The sequence below is a fragment of the Podarcis raffonei genome, chromosome 1, assembly GCF_027172205.1.
Source record: "Podarcis raffonei isolate rPodRaf1 chromosome 1, rPodRaf1.pri, whole genome shotgun sequence".
Lineage (NCBI taxonomy): Eukaryota > Metazoa > Chordata > Lepidosauria > Squamata > Lacertidae > Podarcis > Podarcis raffonei.
In genome coordinates this window covers 135,589,942-135,615,080 of record NC_070602.1, presented here as the reverse complement: position 1 = coordinate 135,615,080, position 25,139 = coordinate 135,589,942, and the positions used below count along the sequence as shown (strand labels likewise).

At 42.6% G+C, this 25,139-nt stretch overlaps 1 protein-coding gene across 1 annotated transcript in view; it reads right to left on the bottom strand.

Moving 5' to 3' along the window:
- Window positions 1–25,139, bottom strand: part of MREG (melanoregulin) — a 32,514-nt gene that overhangs the window by 5,773 nt on the left and 1,602 nt on the right. The window contains exon 2 of the mRNA XM_053364299.1: window positions 16,347–16,506. Coding sequence (XP_053220274.1) covers window positions 16,347–16,506 — 160 coding nt within the window. The remainder of the gene's footprint in view (window positions 1–16,346; window positions 16,507–25,139) is intronic.

Below are 25,139 nucleotides of genomic sequence, written 5' to 3'. Positions count from 1 at the left end.
GGTTACGAGACTACCACTCTTAACCACTACACCACACTGGCTTCCCTGTCAGCAGTGACTACATTTTTGTACTGGGCCATTTTTCCTCTGTGGATTATCCATGGATTGGGAAAATCTGGATTAAATGTGTAGGAATTTGGGTCTGCCATTTTGTTAAGGATCTCACATAATGTTAAGGATGCTCACATAACTAAGAGCAAATGCACAGTAAATGGACATGTGGAGAAGCCCTTTATTTGTCTGGACATGTTCCAACTATTGATTTGCGGAATAATGGTTACCGGGAAATTGGGCGTTTTTCTCTGCTTGCAACAATGTGTTTCACATATGTATGAAAGGAGCTTGAATGTTTTATGAGTGTCCTGTATCAGTTTATGAATGACCTATTCATTCAAAGCAGTAAACTTGTGAATTGGAATGTTGTCTTTGTAGACCCTGTAGGTGGTGCTGTGGGGCTGTTTAGGAGCCTGTACTGTCACCGTGTAAAAAGGTAAAGGACCCCAGATGGTTAAGTCCAATCAAAGGCAACTATGGGGTTGCGGCGCTCATCTCGCTTTCAGGCCAAGGGAACCAGTGTTTGTCCACAGGCAGCTTTTCCAGATCATGTGGCCAGCAGGACTAAACCACTTCTGGTGCAACGGGACACCATGACGGAAACCAGAACACACAGATACATCGTTTACCTTCTCACCACAGTGGTACCTATTTATCTACTTGCACTGGTGTGCTTCCGACCTGCTATGTTGGCAGAAGCTGGGACAGATCAACGGCAGCTCACCCCATCGCAAGGATTCGAACTGCCGACTTTCTGATCGGCAAGCCCAAGAGGCTCAGTGGTTTAGACCACAGCGCCACCCGCATCCCTTGTCACTGTGTAAGATCAGGAAGATACATACAGTATATCATATTGATACAGAAACAAAGCTTCACATTACAGTCTCAAGTAGAGACATACTTTGGAAATAACTAACATAGAAACTACTATAAGACAGATAGAACATAAACAATGAAATGATATATTTGGATATAGGCATTTTCTTATAACAGATGTCAAATGCAAAAAAAACTCTACTAACACATATGACTAACAACAAATTGACAGTAAACTCCAGTGTGGAGCAGTCCTTTGTTTGAGTATTTCCCAAGTGATCCCTGCATTGTACTGCTTATTCTTAGTATTTTTTAAGTTTGAGTATTTGATTTTAAAAAATAATAATTTTATTTGCTGGCTAAAGGGTTTTGGGGGGGTTATTTTATTTTATTTATTCAATGTGTATTCCATCCTTCTTCTGAAGACTGTGGGGGTTCACAGCATAAAAATACAGAATAATACCACAAAACACATAACAAAACAAGAACAAAACCCAAACAAACCAATAATCCTACTTCCACAAACACATTTAAAAGGACGTAGACTGTTAACCTTGCTCACATAACTAACAAAGTTAACAACTAGCCAAAGTCCTCGTTGATAAAGAATGTTTTTGCCTGGCGCCTAAAAATGTATAATGAAGGCACCAGATGAACCTCCCTGGGGAGAACATTCCACAAACAGGGAACCACTACAGAAAAGGCCTGTTCTCATGTTGGCACCCTCCTGGTCTCTCGTGGAGGAGGCACACGAAGAAGGGCCTCAGAGGATGGTTGCAGGATCTGAGTCGGTTCATACTGAGATAGGCGGTCCTTGAGGTACTGTGGTCCTGAGCTTTAATGTACCTTCTCTTTGTTGTTTTCCTCATCTTTTTGTTGTTGTCATATATTCCTTTCTTTGTGATCTCTGATAGTCTCCACAAGCGGGTTCAAAACAAACATTGTTATATCCTGTGTGGATTTTACACTCCTCCAAGAGGCATATCAAAATAAAACAAACGCCATTTCTGCACCTCCGTACAAAACATTCCCACAGTCTGTCCGTTGATTTCCACAGGCCTGCCAGTCTGTCATCAATTTTCTCAGGGGGCCCTGCCAGGTCAAACTCACATTCCAATATAGTCACAAGCCATGGTCCTCCTCCCCCTCGTCCTCCTGCCGGAACAAATCTCTTTTTATTGCTGCGTCACAAAGATCTTTCATTCCTTCCCGATCTTCCCACCAGCCATATCTTTGATTAGTAATTTGTTTCCACACAGTTCTTAATCCTCCTGCTTGTGATCAGTAATTGCAACGGTTGTTTCTTTCTTGGGGGGGGTTATTAGGTACTCACATAAGACAAAAAAAAGAAAAGTTCCCCCCTCCCCTTTTCAGTTCCGCTACATACCGATCCTTTGATGAATCTTCTTCTTGATTTATTGTTAAGTCCAGCCCGTCGCTTCCACTTCACAGAGATCCCTTTAATTAGTAGTCTTTTCTCCCGATCTTCACTTGAAGTATGTGCATTTGCTTCTTTCTAATTATTTTGAGCTGCTGCAGCCAGTGCGCGATCAGAGACAGTGTCCGGGAGAGCCGGACCCACACAAGGGCTTTGTGCCTAGTGCCCTTACCCCCTTCTTTCGAATCCGGGGGTGATTTATGGCTACAGCAGGCAAGGCAGTGTTCCCCATTTCCTTGGGGCAACAAGGGAGGCTGCATACTCCCATATCAGCCTCTTAATTACCTCGTGTGAGCCAGAGAGATGTTATTGTCAGCCATCTTCCAATGCGCCCCTAGCGGTCCCCCCACCACCAGTGTTTTGTAGGGAGGATTATTTTAACAGGAAGAGAGAGATGGAAAACACAACGGAAATGTTCAGATAGCCGAGAAAGAAAGCTGGGCTACCTTTAACAATTGAGTGAGAGAGTGGACTCTGACAAGTGGAGCATATTGCACAAGGTTGATAAAAGCTGCTTATGGGAATGCCGCCTTCCATAGGAACCCCCTGCCCCCTCATCCTGGAAAGAGAAGAACAAGGTGTGGCCTTATAATGCCACTAAATATAAGGAGAAGGAGGACAGGCATATGCAATATATTTAAAGTGGAACCTGCTTTGCTGGTGGACCTGAGAAGGCTGGCTATTAATGGTATACGTGAGCCATTCCCGTGTTAGTTGAGTGGGCTACTGGTGTCTAAAGTCAATCCAAGTCCAAGCACTTTCCAAACATAAATGCCTTCACAGATGACCCTCTCCCTTTGAAATGGCAGCACAGCCGTGTTTGTTGGCTGCAAGTGTTAATTAGAACATTAGAACAAACTCCTGTTTCCCCTCCAACTTCAGAAATGTTATTGTGACAGCAACTCCTGTAATATTAAGAAGACAGTGACCATCCTTGTGAGCACCATACTAATACTGCCGGTTTGGCTGTCTATAAGGGGCCCTTTTCAGAAACATCCTGTACACAGAAACATAAGGTCAGTTGTCCGTTTAATCCAGCATCCTGTTTTCATGGAACTGGGGGTGGCAGGAGACAAAAAAATGACTATTGAGGACTGAAAGTAAAGGCTGAATGAAATTATATCAGAGTGAAGACATAACAAATATAATGGGAGAAGAAGTTCTGCTGTGGCTCCGTGATCAGAGGAGCCTCTCCACCCCCCCACCCCCCACAACAATTAAGACAATGGGAGAAGTGAAATCCCTCAGGAAAATAGGGGGGAAGACAAAATGGAATAAGACACAAGACCAGAAATTAAGAAGTACATTTAACTCATTGATAATGAAATAAGGATTTCAACCTTAAACATCAGAGGGCTGGGGTCGATTATGAAAAGGAGGATAGAAACATTACTGAATAAAGATAAAGAAGTTATAATATTTTTATAGGAAAAGCATCAGATGAAAGAGGCGGTTAATGAACTCAGACTGAGAGGTATAAATAATTATGAAAAAGCATATGGTACTTCAAAATCAAGAGGGATAGCAACTATAATTTCAAAGAGATGCGGGTTTAGTATATTAAAGATGAAGAAAGATCCTGAGGAAAGATACATTATAATTCAGGGAACAATGGCGGGGGAAGAATACACTATAATTAATATTTATGCTCCCAATGAAAATCAGGTGGAATTTTTTGATAAAGTGTTTAAGGAAATGGAGGGTATTCAAAAGGGTTATATGATTATGGCAGGAGATTTCAATATGGTATTAGATAAATGACTGGATAAGTCAAATCCTACTCCAGAGGAAAGATGTAATAACATTACAGGATTAGCTAAAATTATGAAAAGGAATGAAAGATGTTTGGAGAGTGATGAGGGGAGGAGAGAAGAAATTTTCATTCTTCTCACCAGTGCGTAAGACCTACTCAAGGATCGATTATATCTTTGTTTCAAAAAACTTAGTATTCTAAAATAACGAATACGGAAATTGGAATAATAAAGGTAACCGACCACACATTGGTTAATATGGTATTAAAAATAAAGAAAGATTACAAGGAAGGCAGAAGATGGAGGTTAGACACGAGGATCTTCAATAATAGTCAAACAGTAAATAAGATAGGGAAAGAATTATTAGATGTATGGGAGATCAATAAGAAGAGCCAAAGTACTCAAGCAATAATATGGGATACAATGAAAGCAGCGATGAGGGGAATTAGTATTAGGTAGACTGGGGCTCCCTAACATAAAGTTATATTATATAGCAAATCAGTTATGATATGTCATACACAGGATAACAGAACAAGGAGAGTTAGAATGGTTAGAGAGTGGTACAAAGGAAATGAAGGAGAAGTTAGTGAATATATATTTTTATCAAACCAAATAGAAAATGGTGGCAGAATATTGAAAATCCCTTATTAAAAAATATTATTGAGATATGGGCGAAATATAAAGGAAAATTGATACCAGCAAATTCCCCACTAAGCCTGGTGGTGATGATAGAAGACTTCCCAGTAAATTTTTAAAAGGAAATGAAAAAAGAAGCGAAAGAGAATAAAATACTTAAAATAAAGGATTGGGTAGAGAAAATGAGAAGCAAAGAACAAATAAGAGATGCTTTAATAGGAAGTAAAATAACATGGTATAACTGTATACAACTGGAGCAATGGGCAAAGAAGTGGTTAAGGGAAAACAAGAACTGCAAAGAATAGACAAAATTCGGAAAAAAATTATTATAAAAGGGGAGATATAAAAAAAAGTACAGTTATAAAAGGGGAAACCAGTGAAATTTATTAAATATTACTAGAAATGGAGGATCAAGAAGATCAATTAAAAGAGTTGTGGGAAAAGGAGACATCAGGGCAAATAGATAGTCAAAGCTGGGGGGGAAATATGGGAGAAACGTACGTTGTAAATGTCTATAAGAATAAAAAGGTAAAGGGACCCCTGACCATTAGGTCCAGTCGATAAAAGAAAATTATTATAAATTAATTTGGAGATGGTCGGATGCCAGGAAACAGGGAATTATGTTCACATGTGGTGGGGGTGTAAATATGTACAATTTTGGGGGCAAAGGGTGTTTAAGGAAGTAACAGAAATCACTGGGTTAAAGCTGACTGAAGATCCAGAGGTAGCATTATTATCAATTTACGATGGGGTGGAAGGTTCACAGGCTATGAAGGACTTGCTCACAAATTTATTGAAAGCTGCATGAATCATTACAGCCAGGAAGTAGAAGCGGCAAGCTTTTTTAGGGCAGTTGACCCAATAGCCCCACCGCCGAGCCCAAGCCAGAGTCCAAGCCCAAGTTGCCTGTGCCAGAGCCTGAACCAACCAGAGCCACCCACCCACATTAAAAAAAAACAACCCCAAATCCAGGACAATTGCTTTCAAATGTAAAATCCCCCACACCAACAGGCATGTAGGACCCACAAAAGAGGACACGTCCGGGAATTCCCAGATGCATGGCAACCCTAAAGGAAACTGAAACATAGAAGCTGTAATTGGAGCTAAATCATTTGAGGAAAGAAGATGGGGACAGAACATAGAAAGGTACCGTTGCCTGGCACAGAAACAAGAACTTTGTGTTGGCAAACAGCAGTCCCACATATACGTAATTAGTTTCCTTCTCAGGCACTTGTGCAATTACTCCTTTTAACTTCAAATAGCATTGATCTGTGTAATTTCCCCACTAGGGGGCACCAAAAATCACAAAAGAAACTACTAAGTGAGGTCTCCACTGGAAGCAAAAATACTGGCTCATATTAGATAACAAGTTTCAGCATGCTCATACTTTTGAGAGTGATATACAAAATTATTCCTTTGTTAGGTACATATGCAAACCATTCTTATGGAAGGACAAGTTTCTAAAATGTCGTTCAAAACCTTTTTTGGGATACTGACAAAGCACGGCAGCATTAACAAAATGTCAAGAGGACAGAAGCAAGAAGTTAAGACTTTTAATAAGTCTCCACTGTTGAATGCTGATGGGGTGAGGCAGGAAGACTGAAAGACAAAAAGTCTTGAACAGTGTCTTCCAGTCCCAAATTGTCTTTATTGGGGACAAAAATGTCGCTAGGAATAAAAGGAGTCTAATTTCCCTGACTACTGGATCCAGAAGAGAGATAAGAATATTTCAAGTCCTAGGGCCTGACAGACTGCGGACTTCCTTGCCCAGCAAGGAAGGAAGACCTGCCGAGAGTCTGAGGGTCCTGCTCCGACCTCTCCCCCATGCCCAGGACGGGGCCCGACAGGCTTCACAAGGACTGCTGCTACCCAGCAGAGAGTACTGTTCACATTCTTTTAAACTGCTTTTTAATTGTGTTTTTAAATGGTTTAAAACTGTTTTTAACTATGTGTGTTGCTGGGGAGGCTGTTCCTGATTATATTTTGTTTATATTTTTATTCTGTTTATATTTTGATTATGCCTTTCGTGTTTTTCTATTGTAATTTTATCTTGTAAACCGACCTGAGGCCTGCAGGTATAGGATGGTATATAAAATAAGGCCTCTGAAAAATGCTTGAGATCCATAGCCATAGGAGCACTCCCCTCACAATTTCACAAGTAGCAGTTGTTAGGAAAACCGAATTGGCAACACATCAGATTGTATTATTAATTAATTAATTGGTAAATTTGTATACTGCCCTTCAAAGATCACAGGGCGGTTCACAACATAAAAAGAAATATTGTAAGAACACTGTAAGAAATAAAACAAAAACTGAATGACTTTCTTGTGTCATATACCAATTGGGTGCATTAGAATTCCCTTCTTCAGTCTGTAATCTTAGCTGAATGACACTATTTTGGATATAATAACACAGCTCAACAGGAATAGCACTAGGGAAAATATACAACTTTAAGAAAACTGAAATATGACTCTGCGCTGCAGTTGTGGAGCAGTCTGGAAGCAGAATAAGATAAAGGGCTGGCCTCCAAAGCCTTTCCTGAACTTTCACAGGTGTGTGTCCAACCCCCCTGGCCTAGGGAGGAGAGTGGACTCAGCTGACCAGGCAGTTCCCCACCTCTGCTTTACAACAGCTCAGCTGAGCATCAATATACAAACACAGAAAGCTCTCAAATGAGTGTGAGAAAAATATGTATGTATGTTATCAACTGCCTTAATCCTATCGCAACCTATGCAGTCATTTCTAGACTTTAAGGCTACAGGTATCGTGGCAAAAGCATTACAAAATCCAAGAGCTTAACAGAAAGATTAGCTTTGCAAACCTCAAATCACCGCCTGCTGCATTTCTGGGTGGCAGAACTCTACACAGCTGCCAAAGCCTCCCTCACCTGGTTTGCTTGGGTGGTGGCACTGGGGCAGGATGCCTGCGGGGGCGCTGCCTCTTGCGTTTCTGCCACCTGAGGCAGCTGCTTCACCCCACCTGATGGGTGGGATGCCCTGTCTCTCCAGCCTTTCTGCCCAGGAGAAATGGACAACACCAAGTTCTCAGTCATCCCCAATATCTATCCTGCAAAATTTCTAGAACTTTTGTTCCGTGAGCTTAAGATTTCAAATGCACGCATAAAGGAGAGTACTACATGTAAAACGGAAGCCAAACTAAACACAAAACCAAAGGCTTAAATACACATCATGCCAACAGACCGTACATAATTGTTCTCCAAATGTTCTGTTCCTCTCTTCTTTTGTACTGCGGGATGTGACAGTCCAGCAGGGCAGCTTCATTGTGCCGTGAAGCTTAGCTTTTGTAGCATTCTTCTCGCAAGGTCACCACCAGCACTGAATACATCCTTCAATAATTGGGACACCAAATTTGGATTTCTTTCAAAGAACGTAGGCCAAATAATTGGGGTCTAGGTTCTCTTTCCCTGTGTTTGTGTACTGTGCTATGGCTCAAAGAAAAAGTTCATGTTCGCTTAAGATGTGGCTGATTTACCCAAGTGTCAAAGCCTTTCACAGTTCTCTAACAAGTCTTTGGGTTACTTTATTTTCCAATGTCATTATCTCCCTGAAAGCAGTTGACAGATACACTTCCATCTTCTCAATAGGGAAAGGGAAAGACTGTGATGTTGTAGAATAAAAGAAAGCAGTCCGGAGCCATTTTGAAACATGAAGTAACCCACCTTCTTACTTAGATATGTGCAATACATGTTTTATTGAGAGCATTTTAAAATTAATATTGTTGAAATTTCTGACTGCAATCCTACTTTTGGCTGCCTCTCACTTCACTTGTGAAGTTCAACAAACATAATTATCTGAGTCACAGACATACAGTTTATTAACCACTGCAGTTCAAAACCATAAATCACAGGATTGAAAGGGACCCTGAGAATCATCTAGTCCAACTTCCGGGTTAGCGCCATCAGCGAATGGCGGAGTTCCTCCAACCGGAGGAACTGTCTCCGTGGAAACTGGGTCCTCCCGCCGCGGCGAAGGTGGGGACCCGCTAGAAATCCCAGGTGGAGGAAGCCTGGGAACGTGAGGTTCGGCAGGGCACCAGGAGCGCCTCCCCTACTCGCGGGGAACTCCATTTTGGGGCTCCAGAGCGAAGTGGGGTGAGCGGCGCGGTGCTGCGAACTGATTTCTACTTTCACGGAGGGAAGCCGCATAGCCATTGCCAGAGAGCGCTGACTTTTTCCTGTGGACAATTGGACTCTAAACAAGTACCCGTGAGTAGAAATGGAAAATTGGATCAAGAAACATTCTAATTTGGCATCGAAGCGGGAAGGTTTAAAACAGGGAGTCCGCCTTCCGCTTTTTGTAAATAGACTGAAGCAAAAACCTTGTAAGCTAATAGCCTGGAAAGTCGTTTGTAAAGGTCGAAATCTCCTTCATTTATAACCACTAAAACCCCCTTGGAAGCAGGAGAAAAGGGGGGGGGGATTTTGACTGTTTAAGCCTGCAGGAGAAAGAATAAAAGAAAAGTAAGTTTCCACCGTCTCAAACCTGGGAACGGGGTGTCAGAGACAGAAATTGTTGGAGACGTTCATTGACTGTGAATGGAACATTTTGACAGATACCAAAAAAAGAGAGAAACAAACTGATTCCAATGTTGCCTTTTGCATCCTAAAGAAACAAAATATTTGAAAAGTGAAAGTAACTTTCCTTTGTTGGATATGTTTTAAAAAGATGGACACAAATAGAAATTGTCTCCTCTAGAGGGAGCTTGTTAATTTGTTGCTGCAGTCCACTAGGGGACTTTACAGCTGCGAGATTAAGATCGTGGGATCAGTCTTCTGACCTTGAATAAAAATGTGTTGGGAGGAAGTCTTGGTGCTGGCTTTTTGTAAAACAAACGCTTTGCTGGAGCATTTGCATGAGAAGATGGATCTGATGAATGAGAAGTTGGATTTGATGACTGTTGTAGTCAGTAAATGTGGACAAACAGGGAATACTGACACAGAAATCATACAGGGACCAACTCAGGAAACTGGTTCGACTGGGCAAGTGCAAGGGCAGATGATAATGGAGGAGGTGGCAGATGCACCTCAAGTAATGCAAATGGAGAGATCCGAGGCCCTGCTGGAGCATAAGCTGCTGTCTTTGAAGATTGAATTTGGAGTGGGCCAGGGGGAGCCTGGAGCTGAGGAGGCTCTTAACTTTGGAGGGACTTTGAAATATGCTGTTAACTATTTTTTGGATCACATTGATGATTGCGGGGAGTGGGGCTGTGGGCAATGGGCTGGTCTGACGAGGGGAGATGGAAATAACTATCGGCTGGAATCCCCCAGGGATCTACTCCTCAAGGAGAAAGGAAAGAAATTAAGAAAGAGACCAACAAAAGACAAGGAAAAGTGCAAGTATAAACAACAAGAAGATGATCTGCAGAAGGGGCATGGAAGAGATTTAAGAGCCTCGGACATAAGATTACCAGGTTGATGGACTGGATGGAATGGACAGTAAGGACTGACATAACCCGAGACCAGGAAGAAGGGATGTTGGATGAAAATTAGAAGAAAGTCTATAAAGAAAAAAAATTTATTTTGGGAATTAGTGTAAAATTAATGAATATTAGGGAAAATGTTGGAATGAAACTATCTGTCTTTAGTAATAATAATAATAATAATAATTTATTATTTATACCCCGCCCATCTGGCTGGGCCTCCCCAGCCACTCTGGGCGGCTTCCATAAAAACCAAAAATACAGTAAAATATCACACGTTAAAAACTTCCCTAAACAGGGCTGCCTTAAGATGTCTTCTGAATGTCAGGTAGTTGTTTATCTCTTTGACATCTGCTGGAAGGGCGTTCCACAGGGCGGGCGCCACTACCGAGAAGGCCCTCTGCCTGGTTCCCTGTAGCTTTGCTTCTCGCAATGAGGGAACCGCCAGAAGGCCCTCGGCGCTGGACCTCAGCGTCTGGGCAGAATGATGGGGGTGGAGACGCTCCTTCAGGTATACTGGACCGAGGCCGTTTAGGGCTTTAAAGGTCAGCACCAACACTTTGAATTGTGCTCGGAAACGTACTGGGAGCCAATGTAGGTCTTTCAAGACCGGTGTTATATGGTCTCGGCGGCCGCCCCCAGTCACCAGTCTAGCTGCTGCATTCTGGATTAGTTGTAGTTTCCGAGTTGTAGTAGAAATGATATAAGGAGTTATGTATAAATAAGTATTAAGTTTTAAACTTTAAGGTATTTTATGGTAAGATAAGGTTAAACAAATTAAGGCAAATTGAATAACAGAATATGGTGAAAGATGGAAAGGATTTGCTGAGTTGATTAATAGGCTAGACTGACAAGATAAATTATTCAAATAAAAATTGAGAAAGATGGAAAGAATTTGCTGAAATAACTAATTAAGCTAGAATACAAAAAGGGAGGTGTGAGGAGGTCAAGGAAATAAGCAAATGAAAGATGTAATATGGGATTTGTATTTTTCTTTTTTGTTTTGGTGTTGTTGTATTGGTTTTTATGTATTTTTTCTTCTTTTTTTTTTTTTGTTTTCTTCTCTTTTCTGTATTCTTGAAACTCTGAATATCATTTTTTTTAAAAAAAGAGAATCATCTAGTCCAACCCCCGCCCCCCCCCCCGTAATGCAGGAATATGGGGATTGAATCTGAGATTTTGGTGTTATCAGGACCACGTTCTAACCAACTGAGCGATCCAGCAGGTTTTTCCGTTTGTGGGGATTGTTGTGGGGATCAACAAGAAATAAGGCACTTTGCACACTGAAAACTGCTGTGAAACAAGATTTTCAAAATAAAATGTTTATTAAATGTACTTAAATCAAGTTGCAGCTGTTCGTTGCAAGATTCCAAAAGTCAGAAATCAGAAAAAGAAAATTATATGCATTCATTTTGTTATGAAAAGAATAAATGTTAAATGAGGCACAGGTTTTTGTTTTAGTGGAAATCGATTACATAGTAGCACAGTGGTACTTTCCCCAAGTCATTACAGGAATCAAACTGAGATGCAAACCTAGAAGTGAAAGCAACATGGGGACAGATTTTTCTTTCACTTTTTCAGTCTTGTGGCTTGGAACATGAAAGTATATTGAAGGTTACCTTCGGTCAGTATGTCTACAATTTTGCACAAACTTCTGTCTTCTATTCTTTAGTCCACCTGGTCCCTACCGCCCACTGGTGGGCGTTTCAGGATTCTAGGTGGGCGGTCGGGGGTTCTACGGCACAAGCTGAATCCTTCTTCCATCGAGCACTGGTGGGCGGTAAGGAAACTACCATCAAGAAAGATGCCTTAGTAGGCGGTAGGTATAAAAAGATTGACTACCCCTGCTCTAGAGAGAGAAAAATCCACACACTATGAAATGGAAGCACTTTTGTATATAAGGCAAGGTTCCCAAAACTTCGTGGCTGCTTATTCTAGCTGCTGAACCCCTTTCATTCACATATAGACAAAAGGAACCCCCAAAATAGTTAACTCAGGGCTTAGTTCTCATAAAGGTACATAAAGTTTCCTACACAGAGAACTGCTGTATTTTTCCATCTATAAGATGCCCCCATGTATAAGATGCCCCCTGTTTTGGGGGACTCAGATTTAAGAAAATGGGGGGGAGATGGCCCCGTGTATAAGACGCCCCCTAATTTTTGACATTATTTTTAAGGGGCGAAACCTAGTCTTATACACAGAATAATATGGTAGATTATATGTGAGAAAGATAGACTTGAATAATACCCACCACACACATTTTCAGTCACTCTATTATTAGGGTATACTTGCAGGAAATAAACATTTATATCACTGCAATTCTAAGCCTCAGTCCCACAATAAATTGAAGATCCAGAATCCACTGAGCTGCAGGATTAACAGTCAAGCATTAGCCTTCACCAGGAAAACTGACACCATCACTTCCTAACATCTCAAACCTATCCTCTGAATCTGAAAGGCTACCAGCTTATACTAAACCCACGTGGAGAGTTGGAATGCAACAACACTAAGAGGATTACGTCCAATCACATGCCGTTATAGTTCCCATCTAAAACCACTGCTTGTCACAGAGGACCAAGTCCTCTTTACAGAAGCGGGGAAAGTGATTTTGCTCTTTACTCAAGATGAAAGTCATCGCATATAAGAGCTTGCTGCTCTCCTAGTCTACTCCTTCAACCTCCTCTGAGCTCCTTCAAGCGACACACACACACTTACTTTGCTGGACTTTTACTTTCCAAGATCACTCACTAATCTGGAAGTATCTTAAGTCTTATTTCTTCTACGTAAAGAGGGATTTATTTGCCCATGTTGACACTATAATGACAGAGGGGATTATGGAGCCATTTCTGGAAACAGGAAAGGAGGTTTCGTGACTTCTATTCCAGGAAATCCTTTGTAAACATCTTTGCTGATTCAGTTCCTTGCTTTCATTCTTTTATCTGAGCAAGCTCAACAGCACTGCCTTTAAGGCTCATCCACACTTCTGCTGGTCCCGTGCCTAGAAAGCAGGGGTCTGAGCTGTTTTCCCTGCTGCTTTCCCCAGGAAAACTCGCTCTTTACTGCTAAATCTGAGCAAACATCAGTCCATGGAAAACCCAACTGATGTTTGCTCCGATTCAGTGGTAAAGTGTGGGTTTTCCCTGGGGGAATGAGGCAAGAAAAGCAGAAGTGTGTTTGGCATATGCAGGGCTTTTTTCATTCGGAATTCACCAGAACTCAGTTCCAGAACCTCTCAGGCTTTCTCCATTCTCCATGTGACAGCTCTTGAGATATCTGAAGATGGCTATCATATTTCCTCTCAAGGCTCTTTCCTCTTTTTCAGGCTAAACATACCCAGCTTCTTCAACTGTTCCTCATAAGGCTTGGTTTCCACACCCCTGAACATCTTGGTCACCCTCTTGAATCCCACCCTTGATTTTAGTGTTGTTTGGGGGGAATCAAAACAAATGCCACTTTTTGGGGGGGGTCCAAATAATTTTTATTGGTTTTCATGTAAATACAAGAACAACATATAACTACAGTAACTTGTCCAGTGGTACATTCTTATTAAGTTTCATACGAAGCACACAGTACGCAAGCAATATGTTTATTTATGCATTATCAATTCAAGCATCCTCTCCACAGAGATTCTTGTATTGTGGGTGGAATAAAAGTACCTTTTGTCTCATTTATATATGAAAGGAATGGAAGCCAAGTCTCGCCAAAAGTGTCTATTCTTGAAGTGCCTTTAATTACGCCTCTGTGGCGAGTAAGGCGTCATGATAGTGCCACATTCCAAATATTATTTACCCAGATTGCAATAGGAATTTCTGTAGGTTGTTTCCAGTATCCGACTATTGTTAATTGGGCTGCTGATAATAGAAAAAATACTAAGTCTCTGCATTTAAAGTTATTGTTTAAATTTAAGTCTAATGATAACAAGGCAAGAGCTGAATTGGGTAACCCAATCATCTCCACCGCTGCTTGATGTACCCGTCACTGGCTGCTGCCGGCACCCCTCTGCTGGAAGCGAAAAGGCTCACACAGTGTGCACTTCCTCCCAGGATGATCCCCGGCGTGCGGCTCCCTGGCCTGCTCCTGTTTCCAGCCACCCATGAGGCTGCGAATGGCCTCCTTGGCTCTCTCAGTCCCTTCCTGCCTTCCTCCTGTGGTGGCGGCAATGGCAGCGGTGGCCGTTGAGGGATGCTCGGATGGGGGACACCGCTGCATTCTTTCCTCAGCTCCGGAGCGGGGTGAGTTTCTTTGCTCAGCTCCACAGGCCTCTGGGCTCTGTTTGGCTGCTGCCAGGGTGATCCAGGGCAGAGGTTGTTGGGGAACAGGGGGCTCCAAGTGGTCTCTTTGGCTCTCACGCTGGGCTCCCCTGGCTCTCCCCCATTTGAACCTTTTAACTTTCAACTTTTGGTTTCTTCTGTCAAACCTTAATTTGCACCTTGATTTTGCACTTTTAACTCCAAAGAAAGAGGGGGGAAATCTTTACATTTTGATTTTTTTAACATCACCTCACCTCCCATTTTTAACTTGATTCTGTCTTGAACTCTGATTTTTACTTCCAAATCCCTACTCCTACTCTTGCACCTTTACCCTCATTCAATTCTTCCCTTCCCCCTTCCTTTTTCTTTTCATTTTGATCTTCATCTATCCTCTCATTCTATTCTTCCCTCTACACTGACCCTCCCCTCCCCTTCTCCCTCTCCCTTAAGGTAAAGGTAAAGGTACCCCTGCCCGTATGGGCCAGTCTTGACAGACTCTGGGGTTGTGCGCCCATCTCACTCAAGAGGCCGGGGGCCAGCGCTGTCCGGAGACACTTCCGGGTCACGTGGCCAGCGTGACAAAGCTGCATCTGGCGAGCCAGCGCAGCACACGGAAACGCCGTTTACCTTCCCGCCAGTAAGCGGTCCCTATTTATCTACTTGCACCCGGGGGTGCTTTCGAACTGCTAGGTTGGCAGGCGCTGGGACCGAGCAACGGGAGCGCACCCCGCCGCGGGGATTCGAACCGCCGACCTTTCGATCGGCAAGCCCTAGGCACTGAGGCTTTTACCCACAGCGCCACCCGCGTCCCTCCCTCTCCCTTATATGAGGGCATAAAGGGAAAGTTAAAGGCAGCCCTGACTGTTGGGTCCAGTCGTGGCCGACTCTGGGGTTGCGGCGCTCATCTCGCTTTATTGGCCAAGGGAGCCGGCGTACAGCTTCCGGGTCATGTGGCCAGCATGACTAAGCCAAACCAGAGCAGCGCACGGAAAGGTCGTTTACCTTCCCGCCGCAGTGGTACTTATTTATCTACTTGCACTTTGACGTGCTTTTGAACTGCTAGGTTGGCAGGAGCAGGGACCGAGCAACGGGAGCTCACCCAGTTGCGGGGATTCGAATCTGGCCTGGAAACGATGCCTTATGAGGAACGGCTAAGGGAGCTGGGCATGTTTAGCCTGGAGAAGAGGAGGTTAAGGGGTGATATGATAGCCATGTTCAAATATATAAAAGGATGTCACATAGAGGAGGGAGAAAGGTTGTTTTCTGCTGCTCCAGAGAAGCGGACACGGAGCAATGGTTCCAAACTACAAGCAAGAAGATTCCACCTAAACATTAGGAAGAACTTCCTGACAGTAAGAGCTGTTCAACAGTGGAATTTGCTGCCAAGGAGTGTGGTGGAGTCTCCTTCTTTGGAGGTCTTTAAGCAGAGGCTTGACAACCATATGTCAGGAGTGCTCTGATGGTGTTTCCTGCTTGGCAGGGGGTTGGACTCGATGGCCCTTGTGGTCTCTTCCAACTCTATGATTCTATGATCGGCAAGTCCTAGGCTCTGTGGTTTAACCCACAGCGCCACCTCCATCCCTTTGATATGAGTGCATAGATACACACAAAGACAGACACATACTAGGGTTGCCGTATGTTGGGTTAAAAGTCTGATCTGCAGTCTGATCTGCTCTTCAAAATATGGCAACCCTATATTAGAAATTCCTAAGCAACTCTTTTGCTTAATCTAATTAGGTGCTTAATTTTTTTTCCCAGCTGTGTTTTCTCTTGCTGAAGAGATATGTGCAAATTAACATTAAAAAAAACTATGTTCAAGATTTCTGGATCAAGTTAATAGAACTAACAGCAACCATCAGGTTAACAATAAGGGCATGTTTTTTGTTTTTTAAAATCATAACCATAATCATTCACTCTCAGCATACCTTGAGCAGTTATTCAGTGTCCGCATACAGGACTTACCTCAGAATCTTTGTCCAATTTGTCTCTAACCACAATTAAGTTGTACAATATCCGGTCATCATCCGCTTCTGTGTGGGAGATGTCATGAGGGGCACTCCACAAGTTTTTCTCTTCATCCCATGCCTGAGTTGTTCCAAATGAAGCATAAGGATTGTTATTACTGAAATACAAGAAAGAAAGAAATGGAAGCTCTGTTAGCAATGCAGCTTTGAAATAATGATGTAAATCATATGAATTGCCAGCATCACTACTATTTTACACTTATATTTTATATCACTTCTAGCTTACAAGTAGGCATGCAATTTTAGTATGTGGTTTTACTATTTTATGTATATTTTAAACAACTGATTTAACTTATATTTTAATGCATTTTTAGATTAACTTGCCTTTAATGTTTGGCTTTATCAATATTTCTATGTATGCTGCTTAGAGGTTACGGATGATTAAGCAGGGCCCGTCCTATGTTAGAAACCACACATTACACAGCAGATCCAAGATTTATTTTTTATTTTATTCTCCCTTTATATGGCCACTCCATGGCAGGAGATCTCTGCGAAGCTCACAAAGCCAACAAAACTTAATTCTAACTCTTCTCTGCCAACACTTTGATTCTTAGTTAAGAGAAGCCCAGGGGATATGAGGTGGTATTAGGGTTAAGAGTGATTCTCTGCAAGTTGTAAAGCAAAGGCTAGACCAAACAACCTCTCCCCCAACCATTTCCCATGTGAATGGTTCAGACCAGAAACAGATTTCTTCCCTCAGTGAAGGCCAAACTAAATGAGACAACAGGACAGCTGTGATCACATCTCCCACAAGATTCTTTAAATCCAGCACTCTGGCTTCTTTTCAGATTGCCTAAAGCAGGTTGCAGAAAAGCTAAGTGCACCAAGCTGATGGCAGGAAAACGGTACTTGAGCAGTGGAGAGGCTGTTAAACTTTCTCCCCTAGCACTGCAACCCAATCCTAATCAGGAGCTCACTTGGTGAAAAACAAGGAGAGCCAAGGCAAAGAGAAAATGCACTAGAGCAACTTCTTCAATACTGAAATGAGAGACGTAACCTCACCAACTGTTTGTTTGTTTGCACTAACCGTGTGCAAACTGCTATACCAAACAGAAGAAACACAGTCCTCAAAGCCAAAGTGTACAAAATTAAGACTAGGGTGATCTCAGGTTTTCAACATCACAATCTATCACCAGCCAAACATTGTGGGATCTGGTGATACCACGATGCATCGCCCCCAGCCCCGTGAGGCGCCAGGGTGAAACTGCCACTGCTCTCGAGGGGGCCGAGGTGCTTTTGTGGGGACGACACAGCTTGTGCCCAGTGCTTGGCCTGGAGGGAACTTGCACCGCACAGCTGGGGGGCTCCTGCCCCCTGAACAAGCCACATGAGCCAGAGGAATGTGGGGCTTCTGTGCGCTTCTCAGCTGGGGTGCAAGAAGGCTCTCCCCGCCCCCAGCTGAGCAAGCCCCACGTCCCTCCATCTTGCGTATGAACTGGAGGGACAGGGGGATGTAGCCCAGCCCCCCAAGCGAAGGCACCCTCGCGACGGTAGCCAACGGGCAGGCCAGCTCTTTTTCCAGGGAGGAGGTAGCCCGTCTGACTTCGTGCCAAGGCAGCTCCCCAGCTGATCAGCTTCAGTCCTTCTGCTTGCAGGCAAGCTGGAGAAGGATGGGGCTCCCTCAGCTGGAGGGTGGGAGCCTTTTAATGGAGCTCCACCTGCCTCCAGCCCTGTAAAACTGCTTGACTGAGGCACGGCCAGCCAAGCAGTTTAAAGAAGGAGAGAGAGGAACAAGTTGTATCGCGCCTCATTGATGCATCTTGCATCTCCCTCTGGCAGAGTGGTATGGTGGCTTCAATCAGCGGTATATCGCGGGTGAAACTGCCGCTGCTCCTGAGCCCCTCTGCCTCCAGCGCCGGCTGCAGCTTGTTTTTTCCTCAGTGCGCTGGTAGCAGAGGGACTCAGGAGCGGCGGCAGTTTCACTCGCAATATACCGATATACCGCTGTGTGAAGCTGCCACCGCAGTCACTCCACAGTCATACCTCACACCGGCCCTGGACAATATATTGATATATCGCCCGGGCCTAATTAAGATTAGCAAACTAAAGCAGCTTATAAAATGAGGAAACAGAAAGTGCTACGTCTAAGTGAAACTCAGATCTTTAAAACTGACTTTTGTATCTTATACAAAACACACACTTACTCTCTCCATCCAAAGGGATTTTGCTGCAACCTTTACATTTGGTTTTGTGTATTTCTGGCAGTGTAATGTTTTCAAGCCCCCTTGAACTGGCTGGTTTCAGGAGGATGCCTTGTTTTACTCTTCGTCTTGGCATCATGAGGAGCGTCCCAAGCCAAATACATTCACACACACACAATGCAGAGGCACTGCTCATATGCACTCCTGTGATGGTTTGGTGCAGGCATAGGCAAACTCGGCCCTCCAGATGTTTTGGGACTACAACTCTCATCATTCCTAGCTAACAGGACCAGTGGCCATGGATGATGGGAGTTGTAGTCCCAAAACGTCTGGAGGGCCGAGTTTGCCTCTGCCTGGTTTGGTGCATTCACATGGGAAGAATGGCTGCAAGTGGTGGCTGAGGAGACTGGAAAGGAGCCTACATCAAAGAGGGAAGGATTGGGTTCAACAGTTTGAGACCCACTGTTTCATAGCAGTATTTCATTTTCTTAAATAAATGTAGAAGGGTAGCTGCAGCAATTAATTTAAGACTCTTGTGGCACCATAAAGACAATATTTTCATGGCAGAAGCTTCATCACATGCATTGAATGTTATCCCAAGCTGGCAAGTAGGAATACACATGGGGGGGGATGGGGGGGGTTAAGCAGTTAGAAACAAAGGCAAGGGAAAAGGAAAGGAAAGACATAGAGAATGGCCTGATTCACACTTCATGGTGGAATCCGCTTCTGCTTTGCTCCTCTCCTCTGGGGGAGAACAAACTGCGATCTCTGGCTTACTGTCACATCCAAACTGGGGATTATTGTCTGTTTTGGTCATGATTGGTAGGCTAATAGCAAACCTTGGGTTAACAGAGTTTGTTTGGAGTGAAACAAACCACAATCTAGGAGCAGACAGTTTTCAAGCCCCCTTGAGCTGGCTGGTTTCAGGAGGACGGACCCCAACGAGCTGGAAGTCCACATCCAGGATTTTCCGTATCACCATTCACCATCCAGGGGGAAGACTTTAAAGTGCCAATACGTTGTCCCCTACAGGGCGAACAGTAACTTCAGCCATTTGAATCAGGCCAATGGTGGGAGAAGAGTTTAATAATAATAATAATAATAATAATAATAATAATAATAATAATAATAATAATATTATTGGGCGGCTCCCAACAGAATATTAAAAGCATGATAGAAACATGATAAATCCGCCCCTGGACCATGGTTCCAATCCAACTCCTGACTCCCAGCTCTTTAAATGTCTTTATAATGTTCCTTTTAAAGACATTTATAAAGAGGGAGACCCTGTTCAATGATCTTCTGTGTCCCTTCTAGTTCGGCCCCAACATCTCAGTCACAGCTGATGATTGTGTTAATGTAACCTGGGGCTTTACAGGACCAAAGCAGACACTGCCTGCTACACATTTTCTCCCTGTATGCTTTAGGTATGCTTCATCAAAAGAATAGGTATCAGAGTTTCATAATGTTGTAGTAAGTTATGTTTACAGAAAGAAAATGAAAAGTTTTTGCCTTTAGACAACACTTCTTCTCTGATGAGTTGCTTTGCTCTGTCAGTCCATTTAGGACTCCCTACAAAATATGGACTTGTTTATAGAGCAGGCATAGGCAACCTCAGCCCTCCAGATGTTTTGGGACTACAATTCCCATCATCCATGACCACTGGTCCTGTTAGCTAGGGATCATGGGAGTTGTAGTCCCAAAACATCTGGAGGGCCGAGGTTGCCTATGCCTGTTATAGAGAATAGTAGAAAATGGAAATCATTTGGCACACCCTGAACAGCAAAACTTTCACTGACAGCTGTTGTGAATTTATGTTTCACTCTGTTGCTTTTTAAAATAAATTCTGCAATTAGAAGCGTGAGTAATTTCCATTAGTATCCACTTGGAGAATATAAAATAACAGAGAACTGTATTTTCAGAGTAAGGTATTGACATGCCTTTAGAAATAATGGGTTTGGATTAGTACATACCACTTACAGAACCTCAATTAAACGCTAAACAATTCATTTAGGTTCACTGCCACGACAAATTCACTACCAAAAACACCAGAATATAGTTGGACAAAGGCCATGAAACAGTTATTCTTTAATGGGCCACTTCAATTAGGCAGGAACATTTTCTCTAGTTCACATTTCTTTAAAAAGCCAATTATACTAATCCCATCTCACCAGGACTCACTTAAGAGGCCTAAAGTGGGAATGAAAGAAGCCTGTCTACCCACTAGTAAAGCACAAGGATGAATAAGGTGCAGAAATATTTAGCCCCACGCAGGTTCTAAATAGGACAGTTACGTGATCAAGGAAATCCTAGTTTAATTAATCATGAGCTTTAGTACAGATTTCTAGGATTTAACCGAATCTGCATAACGGTTCATATGAATAAAGCAAAGGCTTGACAAAAAAAAAATCAGATTTCTATTGCAGAAGGTACTACTATACACTCACATAGGAAAGAATATTATTGTTATGAGTAGTAATATTAAAAGTTCATATCAATTAAATGCTGCAGCCTAACTCTTAGGAAGAGGTGGGAAAGACGTTATCATCAGCACTTTATTCCATTTACTTACCCTATAAACATTATCTTCAAGTACCATTTTAAAATGTTTGTGTTATGACCCTGCAAACAAATGTGCTTGCTTGGAGACTGTTTTTTATCAACATTCAGTAACGTTTGCCCAGTTTGCAAACCCCACTAGTTATAGTAGTAAATTACAATTCCTCTACATAATTTCCTTTGTAAGGTCATTATTAGTTAGCTCACACTGATAGTTTTAAAGCCCTACTAAGGAAAGATATTCTATTACAAATCTACTAGATCAACTAGGAAGACTTCCCTAAAACAAACTGCAACATGTGCAAATTAAGAGATTTTGCACAGCATACTCTAAAATTTATAGAGCAGATGTTCCTGTATGAATACTGCAGCTTCTTTTGTCTGCCACAGTGCTAATGGGCTGGAGACGGGAAGAGCTCAGAGCTATACTCACAACACATCACACTCAAAACAGGTGTTGTCTCAAACCGTGAGCATCAGCAGCACAGGGCATTGCAGGCAGGTAAATCCTTTAGATTCTTCTGCAAGGCATCAGTTACAATGCAAAACAAGATGAACAGAGGAATTGCAAGACCATTAAATCTTATGATTATTTTCAAACAAATTCCCTGCACATGAAGTACTTCTGTAGAGGGGCATGGGCGGGGGGGGGGGGAGAATAAATCCCAGGTGTAAGAGAGAAGAAAGCAGGAACAAGTGAAAGAACTTTCTCCCGACAGCCAGAACATGGGAAGCCCTCTGCAAATTTTTAATTCGGAATGTATAATTGGCTTTATTGTTTGTATTATGATGTTGCAAGATTTGATTTGATTTGATTTGCTACCAATTGGAATGTTATTAATTGAAAAGTAATAAAAATTATTTTAAAAAATACAAATAAATCCCAGGTGTAATAACTGCACATATCTAACAGGCACCACAGATGGTTTGTATGGTTTTTCTTACTCGGCCCGTAGCCAACAGTTTGCCGCCTGCTACATATATGTCAATGATGGCTGGTCAATCTTATGCAATCAAAAAGAGAGTGGAATATAAATGTTACTGTGCTGTACGCATATGGCAACACTTCAAAAGAAGCAGTGACCATCTTAGGTGTGTCCAACTGACCTGCGATCGGCAAGTCCTTTAGGACTCGGAACGGGGAGTGGGCGCTTATACGAACTCCGCCAATGTGCATAGGGGCCAAGAATGGAAACACACACACACACACACAAAATGGCCACTGCTGGCACTGCACATACATATGCTCACTTACTAAAAGGACACCATTAATCATATGCTATGAAGGATTTATCCAAATTAGTTGGCATTTGAGGCCTATTGTTTAAGAAGTGGCAAGCTATGAACATTAGAAATCATTGACAGAATTACAGTAGTACCTCGGGTTACATACCCTTCAGGTTACATACGCTTCAGGTTACAGACTCTGCTAACCCAGAAATAGTGCTTCAGGTTAAGCACTTTGCTTCAGGATGAGAACAGAAATCGTGCTCCGGTGGCACGGCAGCAGCAGGAGGCCCCATTAGCTAAAGTGGTGCTTCAGGTTAAGAACAGTTTCAGGTTAAGAATGGACCTCTGGAACGAATTAAGTACTTAACCTCAGGTACCACCGTACATGAATGAACAAATAGCACTTGGGTGTGGGGCATGAGATCGTAGAAAGATGTATTACTCATACTTGTGAAAGCCGCACAATTTCATAATATGAAAAAAATAACCCACAACACAGTGTCAAGTTACTTTCCATTTTGTCAGTGCCTTCTTCCAAAAACACTATTAAAGTACCAATAACTCCTGCCTGAAAAAAGCAGCAACATACCCACCCACCCTGGCAAACCAACCAGGAATATTATTGGCCAAAAGCACAAATATCCTTTGAGCCTCACAAAGGGCTTTCATTTACAACCCCATACTGTGAAAAGACAGAGCTGCTGTCTATGGGCTCAAATAGTAGCATGCCCAGCATAAGCTCATGTTTCCTCCTGTACAGCAAGCAGGAGAGTGGGTTGTCAAGTTCTGCCTCTTGGCAGTAAACTTCCTTGGTTAGAGAAGAATTGTGGCACATACATTGTTCAGTCCAGTGATAATTGCCAAACGGCACCTTAAACCCAGGTTATGGGCACAACAGAATATCTAGGCGCCGTTTTTTACATGAGATTTTATTATTACTACTTTCACTTTACAACACATTAAAACATCAAATAAAATAATCCAGAATAAAAGAAATTCAAGTTTCAAGGAAAAGAGTTCAGATCCTTCTCTAAGTGAACTCTAGGGAGCCAGTGTGGTGCTGTGATTATTAGAGTGTCAGACTAGGCCCTGGGAGATCAGGGTTCAAATCCCCACTCCGTCAGGAATCTCACTGAATGACCTTGGGCCAGTCATAGCCTCTTAGCCTACCTTGCCGGGTTGCTGTAGGGATCAACTGTGGAAGGGGGTGAACCATGTACTCCCTGAACAAAAAGGTGGGATATAAATGTCGTATATAAGCTCTTCTTCTTACCGGCTTAAGAAAGCTGGAGAGGCCAGCCAGAGACGTCAGTCGCCAAGCTAGCACCCAGAAATCTCCACATGATCGCAATTGGATCTGTGCCAGTCACAAAACATGCCTAGCTAGTTTCAAGCACTCCTGCTCACAAGCTGCTACAAGTCCCAGGTTGGGAAACACATGATGGAGTTACTTTGCTGGAAGTAACAAAACTGTGTCTCGTTAGTGGACGGAGGGGAGAATGTTTGGGAAGCCTATGCACTCTTGAGTTGCACTTGTGGGGGAAAGGTAGGCTATAAGTATTATAAATACCATACCAAAGCTTGGATTAAAATTACTATGAATGACAATCCTAGCAACAAACATCTCATACACTCTATTCAGATAACATGTCATGCATGCTACAGTTAAGGAACCTTAACTACGGTTTGATGTCCTGTCCACAAGCTGTGACCGTCACACTGTCTCCTTAGGCTGCCAGGCCATGAGCAAGGGAGGGGGGCCTAGAAAGTTTTGAGTTCTGATAGAAAGAGAAAGCAGATCAAATGCTCTAAAGTTACTGTAGTTTGCTCAAGTCCTGCCTTGGGTTCTGAAATAGAGTCAGCACTGTTCATGGTTTGACATGTTGCCCAAATGGAGCCACGGGCAATTACTACTTTAGGTCTCAACACTGTTTTATAATGAGCAATTATCATTTTATTGAAAGTATTTATAGTGTACCCTTCACCCACAGGCCACAAGACAGAAATGCACACTCTTCAAAAACAAAAGCAATCAAGTTAAAACATAAAACAAAATACAGGATTCCAGTTACGAACAGGAGGAGAAAAGAACCTCACTATTAAAAAATGTTTGCTACAAGTAATTCCCACAAAATCTACAATTCTAGCCTTATTTACTTGGAAGTCTAAATAAAATCAAGAATCAGGCTAATAGCACAATAAACATTATCTAGTGTTAGAAAGGTTGTACACTGCCATTCTAAGCTTTCTTGGGGGGGGGGAATAACCACACCCTGAACAGATATGCACAAGATAATTCTAGTTTTAATCGTTTTTCATTGTGGTATGCTTTCTTGACATCAGCTTTGTTCACACAAGCAGTGCCTCAAGTTATGTTCTGTAGTAATCACACATAGAGTTTCTGAGTCCTCAGCACCAACACTGTGTACTCCTGTGTATGTCTGAAGCCCCAATGAATCAAGACCCTAAATTCCTGGTCAATGCATTTAGGAATTCAGCCCAAGTGAGGAAGCTACCGGTATATCCCAAATCTGGAAACCTACTTCTAGCACAGCAGTTGAGGGCAGAGTTACAAAAAATGGCCACTAATTTGAATTTTAGATTAGAAAGGCCTCCCTATCTTAATTTGAGCTTCATAGGGTGCCTTTTGTGTATACCAAATTCTGTACTTTTATCATAAAATTCTTATTTACTGGAGCTTGGCTGCTGAACTATTCCATACACAGTTGCCCACACACAAATTAAAACCCCAGAGTGTGTACCAATAACCTCCATCCATTGAGGATGCCTACAAACAGGTT